Source organism: Microcebus murinus, chromosome 6 (assembly GCF_040939455.1).
Source record: "Microcebus murinus isolate Inina chromosome 6, M.murinus_Inina_mat1.0, whole genome shotgun sequence".
NCBI lineage: Eukaryota > Metazoa > Chordata > Mammalia > Primates > Cheirogaleidae > Microcebus > Microcebus murinus.
This window is the reverse complement of record NC_134109.1, coordinates 69,573,539-69,588,020: the sequence shown is the minus strand read 5'-3', so window position 1 is coordinate 69,588,020 and position 14,482 is coordinate 69,573,539. Positions and strand designations below refer to the sequence as shown.

General features: G+C 40.9%; 3 protein-coding genes across 7 annotated transcripts in view; 2 read left to right on the top strand and 1 right to left on the bottom strand.

The window, feature by feature from the left end:
* The window catches only part of ACIN1 (apoptotic chromatin condensation inducer 1), a 36,327-nt gene extending 24,825 nt beyond the window's left edge, over positions 1-11,502 (bottom strand). For 2 of the 4 annotated variants that reach the window (XM_012752599.2, XM_012752601.2), the window contains exons 1-4: positions 11,120-11,502; positions 9,638-9,703; positions 6,669-6,780; positions 6,131-6,250 (exon numbers count right to left, since the gene is read on the bottom strand). In XM_012752599.2, the coding sequence (XP_012608053.2) occupies positions 6,131-6,250; positions 6,669-6,780; positions 9,638-9,703; positions 11,120-11,431 (610 nt within the window). In that variant the 5' untranslated portion in view covers positions 11,432-11,502. The remainder of the gene's footprint in view (positions 1-6,130; positions 6,251-6,668; positions 6,781-9,637; positions 9,704-11,119) is intronic. The other 2 variants (XM_012752600.3, XM_012752602.2) reach the window with 2 other exon arrangements.
* The window catches only part of LOC142871489 (small ribosomal subunit protein uS14-like), a 399,345-nt gene that overhangs the window by 355,792 nt on the left and 29,071 nt on the right, over positions 1-14,482 (top strand). The window lies entirely within an intron of this gene.
* C6H14orf119 (chromosome 6 C14orf119 homolog) lies at positions 11,619-14,368 on the top strand. Of its 2 annotated transcripts, none has more exons than XM_012752614.2 (2): positions 11,619-11,768; positions 13,526-14,368. In XM_012752614.2, the coding sequence occupies exon 2, from the start codon at positions 13,527-13,529 to the stop codon at positions 13,953-13,955; it is 429 nt and encodes a 142-aa protein (XP_012608068.1). In that variant the 5' UTR covers positions 11,619-11,768; position 13,526; the 3' UTR covers positions 13,956-14,368. The 2 variants fall into 2 exon arrangements, with proteins under 2 accessions (XP_012608068.1, XP_012608069.1); XM_012752615.3 differs by having other exon boundaries at positions 11,627-11,800.

The window sequence follows — 14,482 nt, the reverse complement described above, 5'->3', positions numbered from 1 at the left end:
AAAGATTTAAATGATCCACAAAACCATGTTCTATGCTAACAGTATTTAAATTGGTGCAAATAAAGCAGATGATATGAGCTCCAACCCAAGATCTTCTCTCTCATTTCTATATCCCAATAATCTAAAAGGAACTACATTTTACTTCTGTCAAAAAACCAAAAACCAAAATGAAGCTAATAAAAAGAACTAGAAGACTACACATATTTTACAACACTTTACTTTATGATCACTTAAGAGGACCTCTGAATACATATCATTTCATATTTGGGTAATGAATAAAGACTTTGCATTATGATTTTATGTATAGGATAAATGACTAGGATAAAGTGACAGGCCAGACTCTAGCAAACATTTGAAGACATCTGTAAAACAGTAGTGTAGTGGCTATAATAATGATAATTTTGTAACTCAGTGACCCAAAATAGGTTAAATTATAAAATGAATAAAACCAAAAGAAAAGATAATAATGTTCATGAATTTTAACCAAAGCTCCTTTGCAAGCAAAAGATGATTTATCTTAATTTAAACAAAAAGAAAAAGGAGGCATGTACAAAGTTGGTCAGAGATAACTATGTTAAACAAGGTCAAATGAGTGATTTACAGTTGCAATTTAAAAACTGGTATGTATAAACAAAAGCAACCTTTTTCTCAGTTTACCACCTATTGTAAACTGTATATTATTCAATTGGACTATGTTATTTTTGATATTGTAAAACTGCAGTGATAGGATTCTGGATGATTACTCCCCTAGAAGCACTTGAATAATAAGCCATCAAAGATATTTGGGAAAATAGGCAGGACTGTTCAGAAAGTTTTGGTCATCACTGTTATGCAAAAAAGTGAAAACTGGAGGGGAACATCAGACATGAAACAAGGTAAGCAATACAAAATATAAAGAGGTGAGGAATCTCTTTCTAATTTCTTGGAAGGAACTGATGTGATGCAGGCAAGCTTCTGGGAAAGGAGATATCTTCTATTACAAGCACACGGCCATACTGAATGTCTTAAGGCAGATGTTAATAGCATGTGCAGTAACTAAGCACTTTAGCCAGTAGTGATAACAGGCTAATAAATATATTTCAGGAGCCGAAAAACAAGTCAGAGTGAATGTAAGATGTCCAAGAGTTCAAAGCCAGAAGCCTTCAGGAGAAAGGAAAAGGTGGCTGTTAATGCAGGATGTATTAAAGTAAAGAATGCCTAAGGGCAAAATAGGAAAGTAGTTTCTTCATCCCAGAAAACAAATCCCTGTGGAGGATTTGTGGGACCCAAGTAAGGCAGCTAAAGATCACAGAAAAGCCTGTGGTCAAAGAGTAACCTTAGCTAATAATAAGAGAACCAGGAATTAAGAGAACAGAGACCTGGTAATGATGCCAAACCTAAATGTGACTCATATTAGCCCTGTAAGTAATTTACCTAGTATTTCTCTAGAATCTCAGGATCCAGATTTAATACAAGACAAAGGAATGAGGGCTACATGCTCTGTAAGCCATGGGCTAGCTAATATCACCTGTGGCTATACCTTTGTTAAAGAATCAGTATGCTGGGCCAGGAGTGGTGGCTCATGCCTATAATCCTAGCACTTTGGGAAGACAAGGCAGGAGGATCATTTGAGCTCAAGAGTTCAAGACCAGCCTGAGGGGCATGATGGCTCACGCCAGTAATCATAGCTCTCTGGGAGGCCGAGGTCAGGAGTTCAAAACCAGCCTAAGCAAGAGCGAGACCCTGTCTCTACTATAAATAGAAAGAATTTAATTGGCCAACTAACAGATATAGCCAGGCATGGTGGTACATGCCTGTAGTCCCAGCTACTCGGGAGCCTGAGGCAGGAGGATCGCTTGAGCCCAGGAGTTTGAGGTTGCTGTGAGCTAGGCTGATGCCATGGTACTCACTCTAGCCTGGGCAACAAAGTGAGACTCTGTCTCAAAAGAAAAAGAAAAAAAGACCAGCCTGAGCAAGAGCGAGACACTGTCTCTACTAAAAAAAAAATAGAAAGAAACTAGCTGGACAAGTTAAAAACAACAACAAAAAAATGGTGGTACATGCCTGTAGTCTCAACTACTGGGGAGGCTGAGGCAGGAGGACTACTTGAGCCCAGGAGTTTGAGGTTGTTGTGAGCTAGGCTGACGCCACAGCACTCTAGCCCAGGCAAAAGAGTGAGACTCTGTCTCAAAAAAAAAAAAAAAAAAAAAATTAGTATTCTGAATATTTTTAAATATTTTTGTATTTTCCTAGGTGAGCTCTTTTAGAAAAAAATTAACTAAGGGCAAATAAGAATTTTTGGACACAGTCATGATATAGAAGGGAATCCAGAAAACTTCTGATTATAGTAAGTGGATATGACTTCCAACACCTTGCAAAAATCTGAAGAAAGTGGTAGAGAGAGAAAAAGTCAAAGTGGAAAGTCAGGGAGGATTTTATAAACCAATTCTTCCTTCCTATTTGGAATTTTGCCTACTGCACATAAACAGGAGGGTGCTGGAATATGCCAAAGATCCTGATAGAAACTCCTCCTTCAGTTAGTTATTTACAAACTGAATTGGTCAACAGAATCACTTGGGGACTTTTAAAAAAAGTGCAATCCCAGGACTCCCACTCCCTGAGATTCTTGGGGTAGGGTCCAGGAATCCACATTCTTAAACATAGTAATACTTAAAAAAAAAAAAAAAAAAAAACAAAAATCCTCAGGTACCACTAGTGATTAGCACACTATGTTACTAGGAACCTTAATCAAAATCTTGTTATTAAAGAGAGAATCCCGGTCCTTGCCTGTGAGAGTGGCCACTGCGTTGGTGCTCTGGGCTTGGACCCTGGCTAGCCAGAAAATAAAATAAAAAAAAAAAAAAAAAAAAAAAGAGAGAATCCCCCCAACATCTAAAGCCAACAAATAAGCTGCCATTGCAATGATTTACTGGCCTATGGCAGACCAACATTCCACACTTGAAAGAACCTGATTTCTGGGTAAACACTAGGGTTAATGCTGATCCAACTAAACACTGCTAGAACTCCATTTGGGACCTTGACTAAATTTTGTACCACATCTACAATGAGATTCATATCTTAAGCCAAGATCAGAGGTAGGAAAGTTTATGGCATAAAGTACACTTAAAAGCACTTAAAGCAATTATTAGCTGTACTCTACAATTTACTACATTCATGTTTTCTAATTTATTTTTCACCTCTTTTTCTTTTACCTCTGGGTTCTTTTTTCTCTTCATCAATTATAGCCATGGGCAGATGCCTGTTGATGGCATAAAGTACTGAAGAGACTAGTTGTCCTCACTCTACATCTTTGCTTTTGATACCTTAATTTTATTTCAGAATTCATTCCTCATTTTCATTTCAAACTACATTTAGAACTCAGAGCCTCTCTTTTCTTAGAAAAAGAGAGGTCCTTATCAAATCATGGTCCTACTAAGAATTTTCAATGGTCCTCCCATTACCTATAAAATAAAAAAAAGCTCATACTTACTGGTTTGGCATTTAAAGCTTTCTGTAATATCATCCCAATCCCTTTTAAAATGTTTCACTGACTATTCTCAAATATGAAATACTTTACTCTGGCTAGATGAGTCTACTTCCTCTCCTGTAAAAATACCATATTCATTCCTATCTCTATGCTTTTGTTCTTTCCTAAAAATACCCTCTTTTCTCCTCTCTGCCAATTTAAATCCTATCCATTTCCAAGGCTCAGCTCAAATCCTATACCTCTATCATGAGGCTCTAACATCCAGGTCCCCAGAGCCCTTCTACTCTTCTGAATTCCCCTATATGCATCTGTATCATTTATGTCACATATTAACTTACATTGTTAGTTTTATGTGCAATTGTTTTCTCTCTATTATTATAGCACATTTTACAATGTGGTAATTCCCTTATACTCTAATACAGAGACAAGTATTCAGCAGGAATTCAACAATATTTTCTGACTGACTTTCGAGGAAAAAACAGACAATTTACAGAAGAGCTTTCCCTTTCCTCTTGGCTTTATAATCATGGGGGAAAAAGTGCTAACAGCAAAGTGGATCAATTGAGGATCTACTACTCTTATATGTGGGGAGAAAATACATCCCTAAGAAACTTAAAAATTCCAACGTGTTGGCCAGTATTAATTTATTAAAATGTTTCTAAAAATTTCCTTCTAGGTCTAAGACTATGATCAACAAAAATAGGCACTGAGAAAACTAGGACCTTAAAATCAGACTCAAAGGCTCTCTATTTTTCCTATCCTTTCAGAAAATTTCTTTCCCACCATTAAATATCACCTAGAAATCTATTTTCATAAAATAATTCTGTATTAATCGGGCCGGGCGCCATGGCTCACGCCTGTAATCCTAGCACTCTGGGAGGCCGAGGCGGGTGGATTGCTCGAGGTCAGGAGTTTGAAACCAGCCTGAGCAAGAGTGAGACCCATCTCTACTATAAATAGAAAGAAATTAATTGGCCAACTAATATATATAGAAAAAATTAGCTGGGCATGGTGGCACACGCCTGTAGTCCCAGCTACTCGGGAGGCTGAGGCAGGAGGATCACTTGAGCCCAGGAGTTTGAGGTTGCTGTGAGCTAGGCTGATGCCACGGCACTCACTCTAGCCTGGGCAACAAAGTGAGACTCTGTCTCAAAAAAATATATATAAATAAAATAAAAAAATAAAAGCATTGATCATGGAGGGTGCTCCCCAACATTAATGATGATTCAAAATACTTGATAACTTACACATTGGTTAAATATTTTCTACCAACCATCTGCATGCCTTATATACAGGTTAAATAACCCTTCCCTGAAATGCTTGGGATCACAAGTATTTTACAACGTGCTAATTCCCTTTATACTCTAGTACAGAGACAAGTATGCAGCAGGAATTCAACAAATATTTTTTGACTGACTTTTGAGGAAAAACACAGACAATTTACAAAAGAGTTTTCCCTTTCCTCTTGGCTTTATAATCAGGGAGAAAAAAGTGGATTTTGAATATTTGCATTCTATTTACTAGTTGAACATCTGTAATTCAAAAATCTCAATCTGAAATACTCCAATGAGCATTTCATTCAAGTATCATGTGAGTGCTCAGAAAGTTTTGGTATTCAGATTTTGGAGCTTTTTGGGTTTTGGACTAGGAATGCTTAACCTGTACATGTTCTCCTCAGATAATACTCTCTTAGACAGGTAGTTCCCAAAAGACAAAGGCTGTATTTATAGACTTTTGCTTGGGATACTATGCAAAATTGGGTGTTTAATACTTTTTATAGCCAGGCACAGTGGACTATAATCCCAGCACTTTGGGAGGCAGATGCAGGAATATCCCTTGAGGCCAGGAGTTCGAAACCAGCCTGGGCAACATAGCAAGACCCTGTCTCTACAAAAAATAAAAAAAAATTATTTAGGTGTGATGGTACACACCTGCAGTCCTAGCTACTTGGGAGGCTAAGCTAGGAGGATCACCTGAGCCCAGGAGCTAGAGGCTGTGGTGAGCCACGATCACACCACTGCACTCCAGCCTGGGCGATGCAGTGAGAGAGACAAAAAAAAGGAAAATTTGTATAATCTTGCCCAAACCAATCCCACACACTAGGTTAGAGCACCCTGTAATATGCTCACATAAATCTCTGCACTGCCTCCTACAGCACTTAGCACAACTATAATTAATTATTTATTTAATTTCCATCTCCTCACTAGACTGTACGTTTCTTAGGGCTGAGACTTGTCTTTTTCTTTACTATATTCTTAGTGCTTAGCACAATAGGCACTTGATAAAATTTTGCTGAACGAATTAATAAAACTGCAGCAGATGCCCAATCTAGGGGGATGACTGGATGTATAACACACAACATATACAACTGGTGAATAGCAGAAAGAGTTGTACTGTTGCTAAATGCAGAGGCAGAAGATTCAAAGAGATACAGATGAGAAGAAAAATCATACCGCCTCATACAACACTGAGAAGGTAACACAACATATAAGTAAAAGCAGACTTCAAGGACATAACTTCCATGAAAAACAGATGTCAAATATCGATGTCACAGAATTTCCCTGGGACTTTTAGGGAGGCTTAGCATGAAAGGAGGCGTAACTACCTCCCCCCACCAACTACGCAGGATTGACAAAACAGCGCAGTGGGGAGGGAGATACGTACTGGGTGAATGTCTGCTGAGCTCCAGCTCTGGTCTCTCCAGGCTGCTCTGAAAGTCAGGAGGCAGCAGGGAAGCCACTCCCTCAGGATGGATCATCTCGTCCTCCGACTCAGCTGAAGCTTCTGCAAAGTACAGATTGGGTCGGGGCAGGGAGGGAGTGAAGGGCTCAGCATGTAGGAATATGTAGAGGTGCGAAGGAGATCAGGCAAAAGTCACAGATACAGAGATACATACCAAAAAGACCACTGTACATAAAGAAAAAACATCCTAGGATTAAGCTCTACTTCATCTAAATGGTAGCTTAATTTACTTATAACTCTTCCTTTTGGCAGGAATCCTCTTCTAACAGGACATTAAAATTAAGTGTCCTCTTCCCTGACAAAAGTAAATAGTAATTCACTTGCTCCACAAACTACCAAAGCAAATAAGTAGCAGTTTCTACCTGACTTATTCCTGAAATTGCCTAGCTAGACAGGCCTAGCTACTCGGTGACAGGGATAAGAATGAAGAACTCATTAGAAGTGACTTATCTGGGCTTACCTTCAAGTTCTGCAGCTTCTCGAGCTTCACGTTCCAGACGCTGCCTAAGTAGCTCCTGCTGCTTTTCCAGATACTGTTTTATGAAACTGTTCTGGCTCATTTCCTCACCAATCTGTGTAGAGGAAATGGAAAAAGACAGTCTAGAAAAGCAAACCAGGAAAATATAAGGAAGAAAATTCCATGGAGCAACAGCCTACCCCTTATAGCTGGACCCAAGAAAGATAACTAAAATGTTGGAAGGCCCTTTTCTAAGCTACTCTTATATTGAGGATGGGAATAAATAGCCCTATGAGTCATAAAAAGTAACAAAAGAAGGAACCACACATAATTTTTTATTTGAAATAAAAAAAAAGTGATGGTGGTACACAGTTAACTTAAAAAGAAATCAAAATTCCAGTAATCATGCCTTTTGATCTAAATTTTTAGATAATCTGCAATATTATCTAAAGATAAATCCAAAATTTCCTATAATTTCAAAACTGAAAGAAAAAAATACTAGTTCCTCCAAAAGATCAATTTCTACCTATCCACAAAACATTCTGTCAAACATCTCCAAAATTCAAATATAGCATTTTAAGTTATGAAATTGAGAGACTAAAAGGGATAGTCATTCAGCATAACTATTTTCTTTAGGTGAAAAAAAAAATCCTTGGTGACAGTATTGAAAACCCAGGAGTTAATCCCTTTTGCCATTTTTTCCCCTATAATATAGACTCCCATATGTCACTCTCCTACCCTTCAGCTTTCTTTTCACAGGTCTTCTTCCCTAGAACCCTCTTGTTTAGCAAGTCCTATTAGAGAACTCCAGAAAAAGGAAAAAAAAACTTAATACTTTCTATGTTACTAATCATATTTTCTAAGCATAGTAAATGTTTATTTTCATCTAAGGTAGAGATGAGTTTCTTTGTACTCAATGAACATTGAGGAAGTGTGGGTTTCATATATTAGAGAATAAGCTTGTTTGCTGCAAGAATCCTATGTTAATAAAAGCTTCAAAGACTAAAATGAAATGGGCAAAAGGAATATAATTAAACTGATTAACTTATGCAGTTTCTTGTGCTTGTTAAAGTACTTAACTAAACCTCTGAAAGCTGCCTAGATTATGATACTTGCAGCTTAATGAGGTGATAACAAGGGAGTAGGAAGGCTCTCTTGTTTTCCACAGTATCCTGAAATTCACTTAGTACTGGGGCTGCACACCATTGCATAAACAAAGATCTGGGTTTTTCATTTAAGTGACTATAATGAGGGGATTTTAAAAGCTGAAAGGAACCTTAAGAGACTGTACAGTCTAAAAATTTTTGGTTTTGCTTTTTAACTATGAAATGATTTCTTTAAAAGAAATCTTATGGCCGGGCGCGGTGGCTCATGCCTGTAATCCTAGCTCTCTGGGAGGCCGAGGCGGGCGGATTGCTCGAGGTCAGGAGTTCGAAACCAGCCTGAGCAAGAGCGAGACCCTGTCTCTACTATAAATAGAAAGAAATTAATAGGCCAACTAATATATAGAGAAAAAATTAGCCGGGCATGGTGGCGCATGCCTGTAGTCCCAGCTACTTGGGAGGCTGAGGCAGAAGGATTGCTTGAGCCAGGAGTTTGAGGTTGCTGTGAGCTAGGCTGACGCCATGGCACTCACTCTAGCCTGGGCAACAAAGCGAGACTCTGTCTCAAAAAAAAAAAAAAAAAAGAAATCTTATGGCTGGGAGCGGTGGCTCACACCTGTAATCCTAGCACTCTGGGAGGCTGAGGCAGGTGGACTGCTCAAGGTCTGGAGTTCAAAACCAGCCTAAGCAAGAGCGAGACACCGTCTCTACTATAAATAGAAAGAAATTATTTGGCCAACTAAAAATATATAGAAAAAATTAGCTGGGCATGGTGGTGCATGCCTGTAGTCCCAGCTACTCGGGAGGCTGAGGCAGTAGGATCGCTTGAGCCCAGGAGTTTGAGGTTGCTGTGAGCTAGGTTGATGCCACCGCACTCATTCTAGCCTGGGCAACAAAGTGAGACTCTGTCTCAAAAAAAAAAAAAAAAATTAAAAAAAGAAATCTTATGCAGAAACTCAATATATAAAGCAGATAAAAGTAGATCAAGTCTAGTTTAAGACAGAAGTATAAACCTTGCTTACTTGAAAATATATCTTCCCTAGGAAGCCCCCGAAAGCAGCTCTGCAAAACCCCAGAAAAGGAGTTAAACTAGGGGTGTAGTCTAACCTTTTCTCATATTACATAAGGAAACTGAAGAAACAAAGGAAACCAAGGCCTCTAAAGGTAAAATTTCTTATCCTGAGTAAGCTATTAGTAAAGTTTAACAGTGACTACATAGAGTTAGTACCTAACACTAGTAATGGTGGGTGATTTACAAAGGATTGAATCCTTGGAAAATCTATGTTGGCAAAAGAGATCTTTTTTTTTAAATATTGTTTTAATTAATTTATAAAAAAATATATTATTTTACATAAATTTTAAAATACTTCTCTAAAATTAAAATAATTTCTTTCTTTCTTTTTTTTTCTCTTTTTTTCCTCACAGGTTCCGCGAATCTCTGGATAAAGCAAAAGAGATCTTGATCAGCAAGTATTTTCCTACACTGCCCTATTAGTGGTCTACTTCATACCTATATTCAACAATATCAACTACTTTTCCCAAATCAATGGTAAATAAATGACTTCAGATCCCTGCACTACTCTTAATCAGAGCCATACTTTTCTACATACACTATTTCAAGTATCAGAAATTAACTAATAACTCCTTATTTACTCCTGATTCAGTTCTTTACTCCTGGCCCTTGTGTACAACCGGACTTGATTAGAATTCAACTGTCATGGTATGAGAACATTTCTAACCAAGGGAATTTAAGAAAATATTAGTGAGAAATTAAGCATCAAATATAAGCATCAAATATACAACAACATGTTATTCCATGTGTCTGTACATCCAAACAACCCACTCCACCTAACAAACTTTCTTTCTTACCTGGGAATTTGGCTGGAATGCAGCATGGGGTGTTGAGTGTTTCTGTAAATTTTCTAGCATTAGAGCCTAGTACAGAGAAGGGCAAAAGTCAGAAACCAGGAGGAAAAAGAAAATAAACCCCCACCTGTCCCACAACCTCTTCATTAAATGTAATTACTTAAATACACACTTAAACTGTACTCCTTTTCCAGGGACCTAAAAGGCCTATACGAACACAGTTCTCATTCATCTTCAGAGGATCCTTAAAGGTAACCATGGTTTCTGTTACTAAATGTTCAGATGTAAAATGCAGGCACACAGAGAATCAGTGACCTGGCTATGTCACAGTATCAGTGACAGAACCAGGACTACAATTCCTACTGTCCTCTGCACTTTTGACAAGTGCCCCTTCTGGCCATGCAGGTAAAATTACTTCAAATACTTCAACCAGCTTTAAATACACGAAACCAACATGGGTCTGCTGGTTTTTGCCTGACTGAATTACTTGGTCAAAGAGTTACTACCCAGGACTAGATCTACCTGAATAAACTTGTATAACTTCCAGCAGAATGGCACCTAGATTTATCAAATTTATAAAAATTTCAAAGAGAAGGCTACAGAAGGAAATGACCACAGACCCTGTAAACTGTGATCTTACTTAATACACACATACAACTGTCAGCTTCTGTATAAGCAACGGTCTGCCAGCTCAACCCCTGAACCAACCCAGCCCTAATCTGTACTATCTGCCACGTATCCTGATGAACTCTATTTAAAACCAAGACAACCTCATCTTCCCTCCATTTACACCAAACCTGTACATACCCAATCTCTCTACCTCATGACAATCCTACCCTAATCTACTCAGACCGATTCAAAATCCCCAACCCACACCAACAAGCCTCACCTCTCAATATTCACCAAACTCTTATACACCCAAATTGCTTCTGGATGCCATATAAATCAAACACCTCTCTCACCAAGTCCCTTCAAATAAAGGTTTCTCTTCATCTCACCTCCTAATCTAATCAAGCGGACGGACATTTTACCCCACCCCAATTCTATTCTCTCGGAGACGAATACCAGCCCCATCCACCCCTCCGCCCAACTATACCCCTAACTCCGACCCAGCCCAATTCGCCCCCCTCAGGCCAGCAACGCCGGTGGTTGTAGTGGGATTTAACTCCTTCTGCAGCGCATGCGCCGAAACCACAGACACAAACAAGGAGGGGGTGGGGGAAGGAGGAAGGAGCTTAGGACACTCCGGGAGAGTAGCGCGCACCCTCCCATTTTGGGCTCGCGCTGCTGCCGTTAAGGCGGGAACCGGCGCGATCTCTATTCCAGCGCGAGCCTCACCAACCACCGTGCGCGCGGATCCAGAGGCTCGCGCTGGCGGCCTGAGCGAGCTCGCGCCGAGCCCGGACACTGCGCCTGCGCCGCGGCAGAGACTCGTCTCTACCGGGTCCGCTCCCCTCCGACACCCCGGCAACGCCGACTCCTCACCCCTTTGAGCCGCTTGACCAGAGCACTCTTCTGCCCGCTCTTGGCTAGGCCTCGCTGCTCCAGTGCGGCCTTCAGGTCGGTCACCCGCAGCGCCTGAAGAGGCTTCCCGTCCAGAGTCACCTCCTCCAGCTCCGCCATCTTGCGTGAGGTACTCGGGTCCGTCCCGACGGCTTCGGGCATCTTCGGTAATTTCCGCCAACGCCCTTCGAACGTACCTAGCTGACCCCGCCCACTGCCATAGTCTACCCCTCGATTACCACTCAGAACACCCCGGGTTTCTCCGGAACTGCTCGGGTATTTCCGTCTCGACATCGGCACCAATCGATTCTTTCCATCCGCCTGGCCTCTGCGACCCCTCCCTCGCCCTGCTTTCAGACTCGGTTATCTTCGACTTGCCGAGGCTTTGAGTCGAAACTATTCGGAAACCCTCGACTCTGGAACAACCATAATCGGAGATATTCGGCTATCTTCGGACGTAGCGCTGAGGCGCTGGGGCGTCTGGGTGTTTGGGGCTGGTCCGGGACCGGAAGTGCGTGGGATGTTCGGCTGGCCCCGCTTTGGGTTTTCAGGAAACATGGAAGCGGCGGCGGTAGTTGAAGTCTAAGGACTCTTGTGACGATCTCGGGGTGCCCTCTGAGAGGAAAGGGAGGTAAGCTGGGTAGAAGTCCCTCCTTGTGCCAGGTGAGACTCGGTGCTTGCGGGTTACCCTACTAGGGCAAGCCTCCCACTCCTTTACGGAAACAGCAGCTGCCCCCAGTCCTCGGAATCCCGCCACTCCCATCTAAGGCTTCGTTGCTCTTTTGGGGCACTGGAATAACAGGCTCGGTGGCCTCCTACGTGGGCAACAGGCAGTACCGTATCTTTGGACCCAGACTAGGAACTGATTTTCCTACTGAATTTGAGTTTGCCTTGGAAGCCATGTGGCAAGACTTTGGAAAAGTTATTCCTTTCTCCGAATAAGAAAATAAAAGTTATTTTAGGAGGAGGTGCTTATTGTAGCCCAAGAACTGAAAAAGGCAAGCACCCTGACCCGTTTTGGTACGTGAACTAATGTTAGTTTTTTAGGGCCTGCTTGCTTTATCATTGCAAATCCTCCAGCCTGGAGCTAAACAAACACAAACAATAAAATAGGTCACAAATAGTTTAAAGTTTTCATTGTTAGAGATTCAAACTCTGGGACTGAAAACTATTAAAGTCAAATTGGCTGACCTTTCAGCTGCATTCGTGATCCAAAATCAATTGCAGGACACCAATAGATGTCATATTAAACATTAAGGAAAATTATTCAAAAACATGAATTATCATACAATAGTATAACACTTATTAGATCCCTAAGCCAACAAACTGCTGCACTGTTTTTTCAGAGTCTTGAATAAACCCCAAGCTTCTGGTTTTCTTACTGTGTTACCTTATTTTGGGTAAAGTCCTCACATACTCTGTCTGCTCTTTGATTTTTCCTAGTGCTTTACAGGAAATATTAGGAGGTAACGGATGTTATGAAGTTCTTGGCACATATATCAGAGGCTACATGCAAAGAAGGCTCTTTCATCATATGATGTTTTTTCTGCCCCCCCCCCTTGGTAGCTCCAAATAGTATCTAGGCCCTGACCAACTGTATGTACTAGTTTTTAAAAAGTGTATTTTTTCATGTTAGATAAAATGGGATGGGCCAACATTAATCGTTGCTTTTTTTCTTTACCCCACTGAGAACACAGAATGAGGAGGGAGAGAATGGACAAGAAATATATTGGTTATTTTGGGGTTCTTAATAAGAAAGATGGAAGGAGGCAGTGGTTAGGGAGAGTAATGGGTTTGAGAAAGAAAGAAAGGAAGGCTGACAAATATGAAATGAAGTCATTCTTAGGTGACTTCTCTAAGATAGTTGGATAATAATCTAAAGCAGCAGGGCTTGGGGACCACAGATCTAAAGGACCCTGTTATTTTCCTGTAAACTAGATTGGTGAAAAGTAGCTTTCTTGGCTGGGCACCGTGGCTCACGCCTGTAATCCTAGCTCTCTGGGAGGCCAAGGTCAGGAGTTCAAAACCAGCCTGAGGAAGAGCGAGACCCCATCTCTACTATAAATAGAAAGAAATTAATTGGCTAACTAATATATATAGAAAAAATTAGCTGGGCATGGTGGCGCATGCCTGTAGTCCCAGCTACTCGGGAGGCTGAAACAGAAGGATTGCTTGATCCCAGGAGTTTAAGGTTGCTGTGAGCTAGGTTGACGCCACGGCACCCACTCTAGCCTGGGCAACAGAGTGAGACTCTGTCTCAAAAAAAAATAAAGAAAAGAAAAGAAAAAGTAGCTTTCTCTGTAGATGCTGGTAGAGATTGCTTGTTGCTGAGAAGTTATATTTTGGTTGTGCATCTAGAGAGTGTATAATGATGCCTTTATGTTTCAGGATGCCACTGGAATCATCTTCCTCTTCGATGCCACTATCCTTCCCTTCTCTCTTACCCTCAGTACCAGACAATATTACTGACTCTTCCCTTCCCCCAATGTCTTACATCACTTCCCAGGAGATGAAGTGTGTTCTTCACTGGTTTGCCAGTTGGTCAGGTCCCCAGCGTGAACGTTTCCTACAGGACCTGGTAGCTAAGGCAGTGCCAGGAAAATTACAGCCACTACTGGATGGTTTGGAGCAGCTTAGTGTGTCTGGGGCAAACCGACCACCTTCTATCTTTGAGTGCCAGCTACGTCTTTGGGATCAGTGGTTTCGAGGTTGGGCTGAGCAGGAGCGCAATGAATTTGTCAGGCAACTGGAGATCAGTGAGCCAGACTTCGTTGCAAAGTTTTACCAAGCAGTGGCTGCTACAGTTGGTAAGGATTGATAGGCATTCAAATCAAAGAAGATAACCACAGCTGATGGAGCCGAGGCCATGACTCTACAGTGAGAACTCAATTAAAGTGTGTCACCTAAAAGTCTGGGGATGGTATTCTGATCAGCTGGCTGAACTTGCTGACTAGCACAGGCATGGTGATTTCAGCATTAACACCATGTCAGCTGGACTCCTAGTATAAATGTTATCCATCTAAGCAAATCCAGCTAATCAGTCTGTCTTCTGGTTTTCTTCTTTCCAAGAGATGTCAAACCCTCAAGAATTTGATGACTTCTTTTGCAACTGTGCCAAAAAGGAACATTATAACTCAAGCCTACTGCTGGCCCAAGAGGTGTATAAAGAAGAGCCCTCCTTCCTCAGAAACAGGAGAAAAGGACAATAAAAAGCCATATTTTTATAGTTTAGCTGGATTCAGATGGCTGGTTTTCCACGCTTATTAGACCCTAGCATAATTATGTGACATCCCAACTACTAGCTTGCCCAGTGTTGATTTAGTAAAATTATGTAATATCAAGAAA

Excerpts from the sequence above, each read along its gene's own strand:
- C6H14orf119 (XM_012752614.2), top strand. The coding sequence starts at position 13,527 with ATGCCACTGGAATCATCTTCCTCTTCGATGCCACTATCCTTCCCTTCT.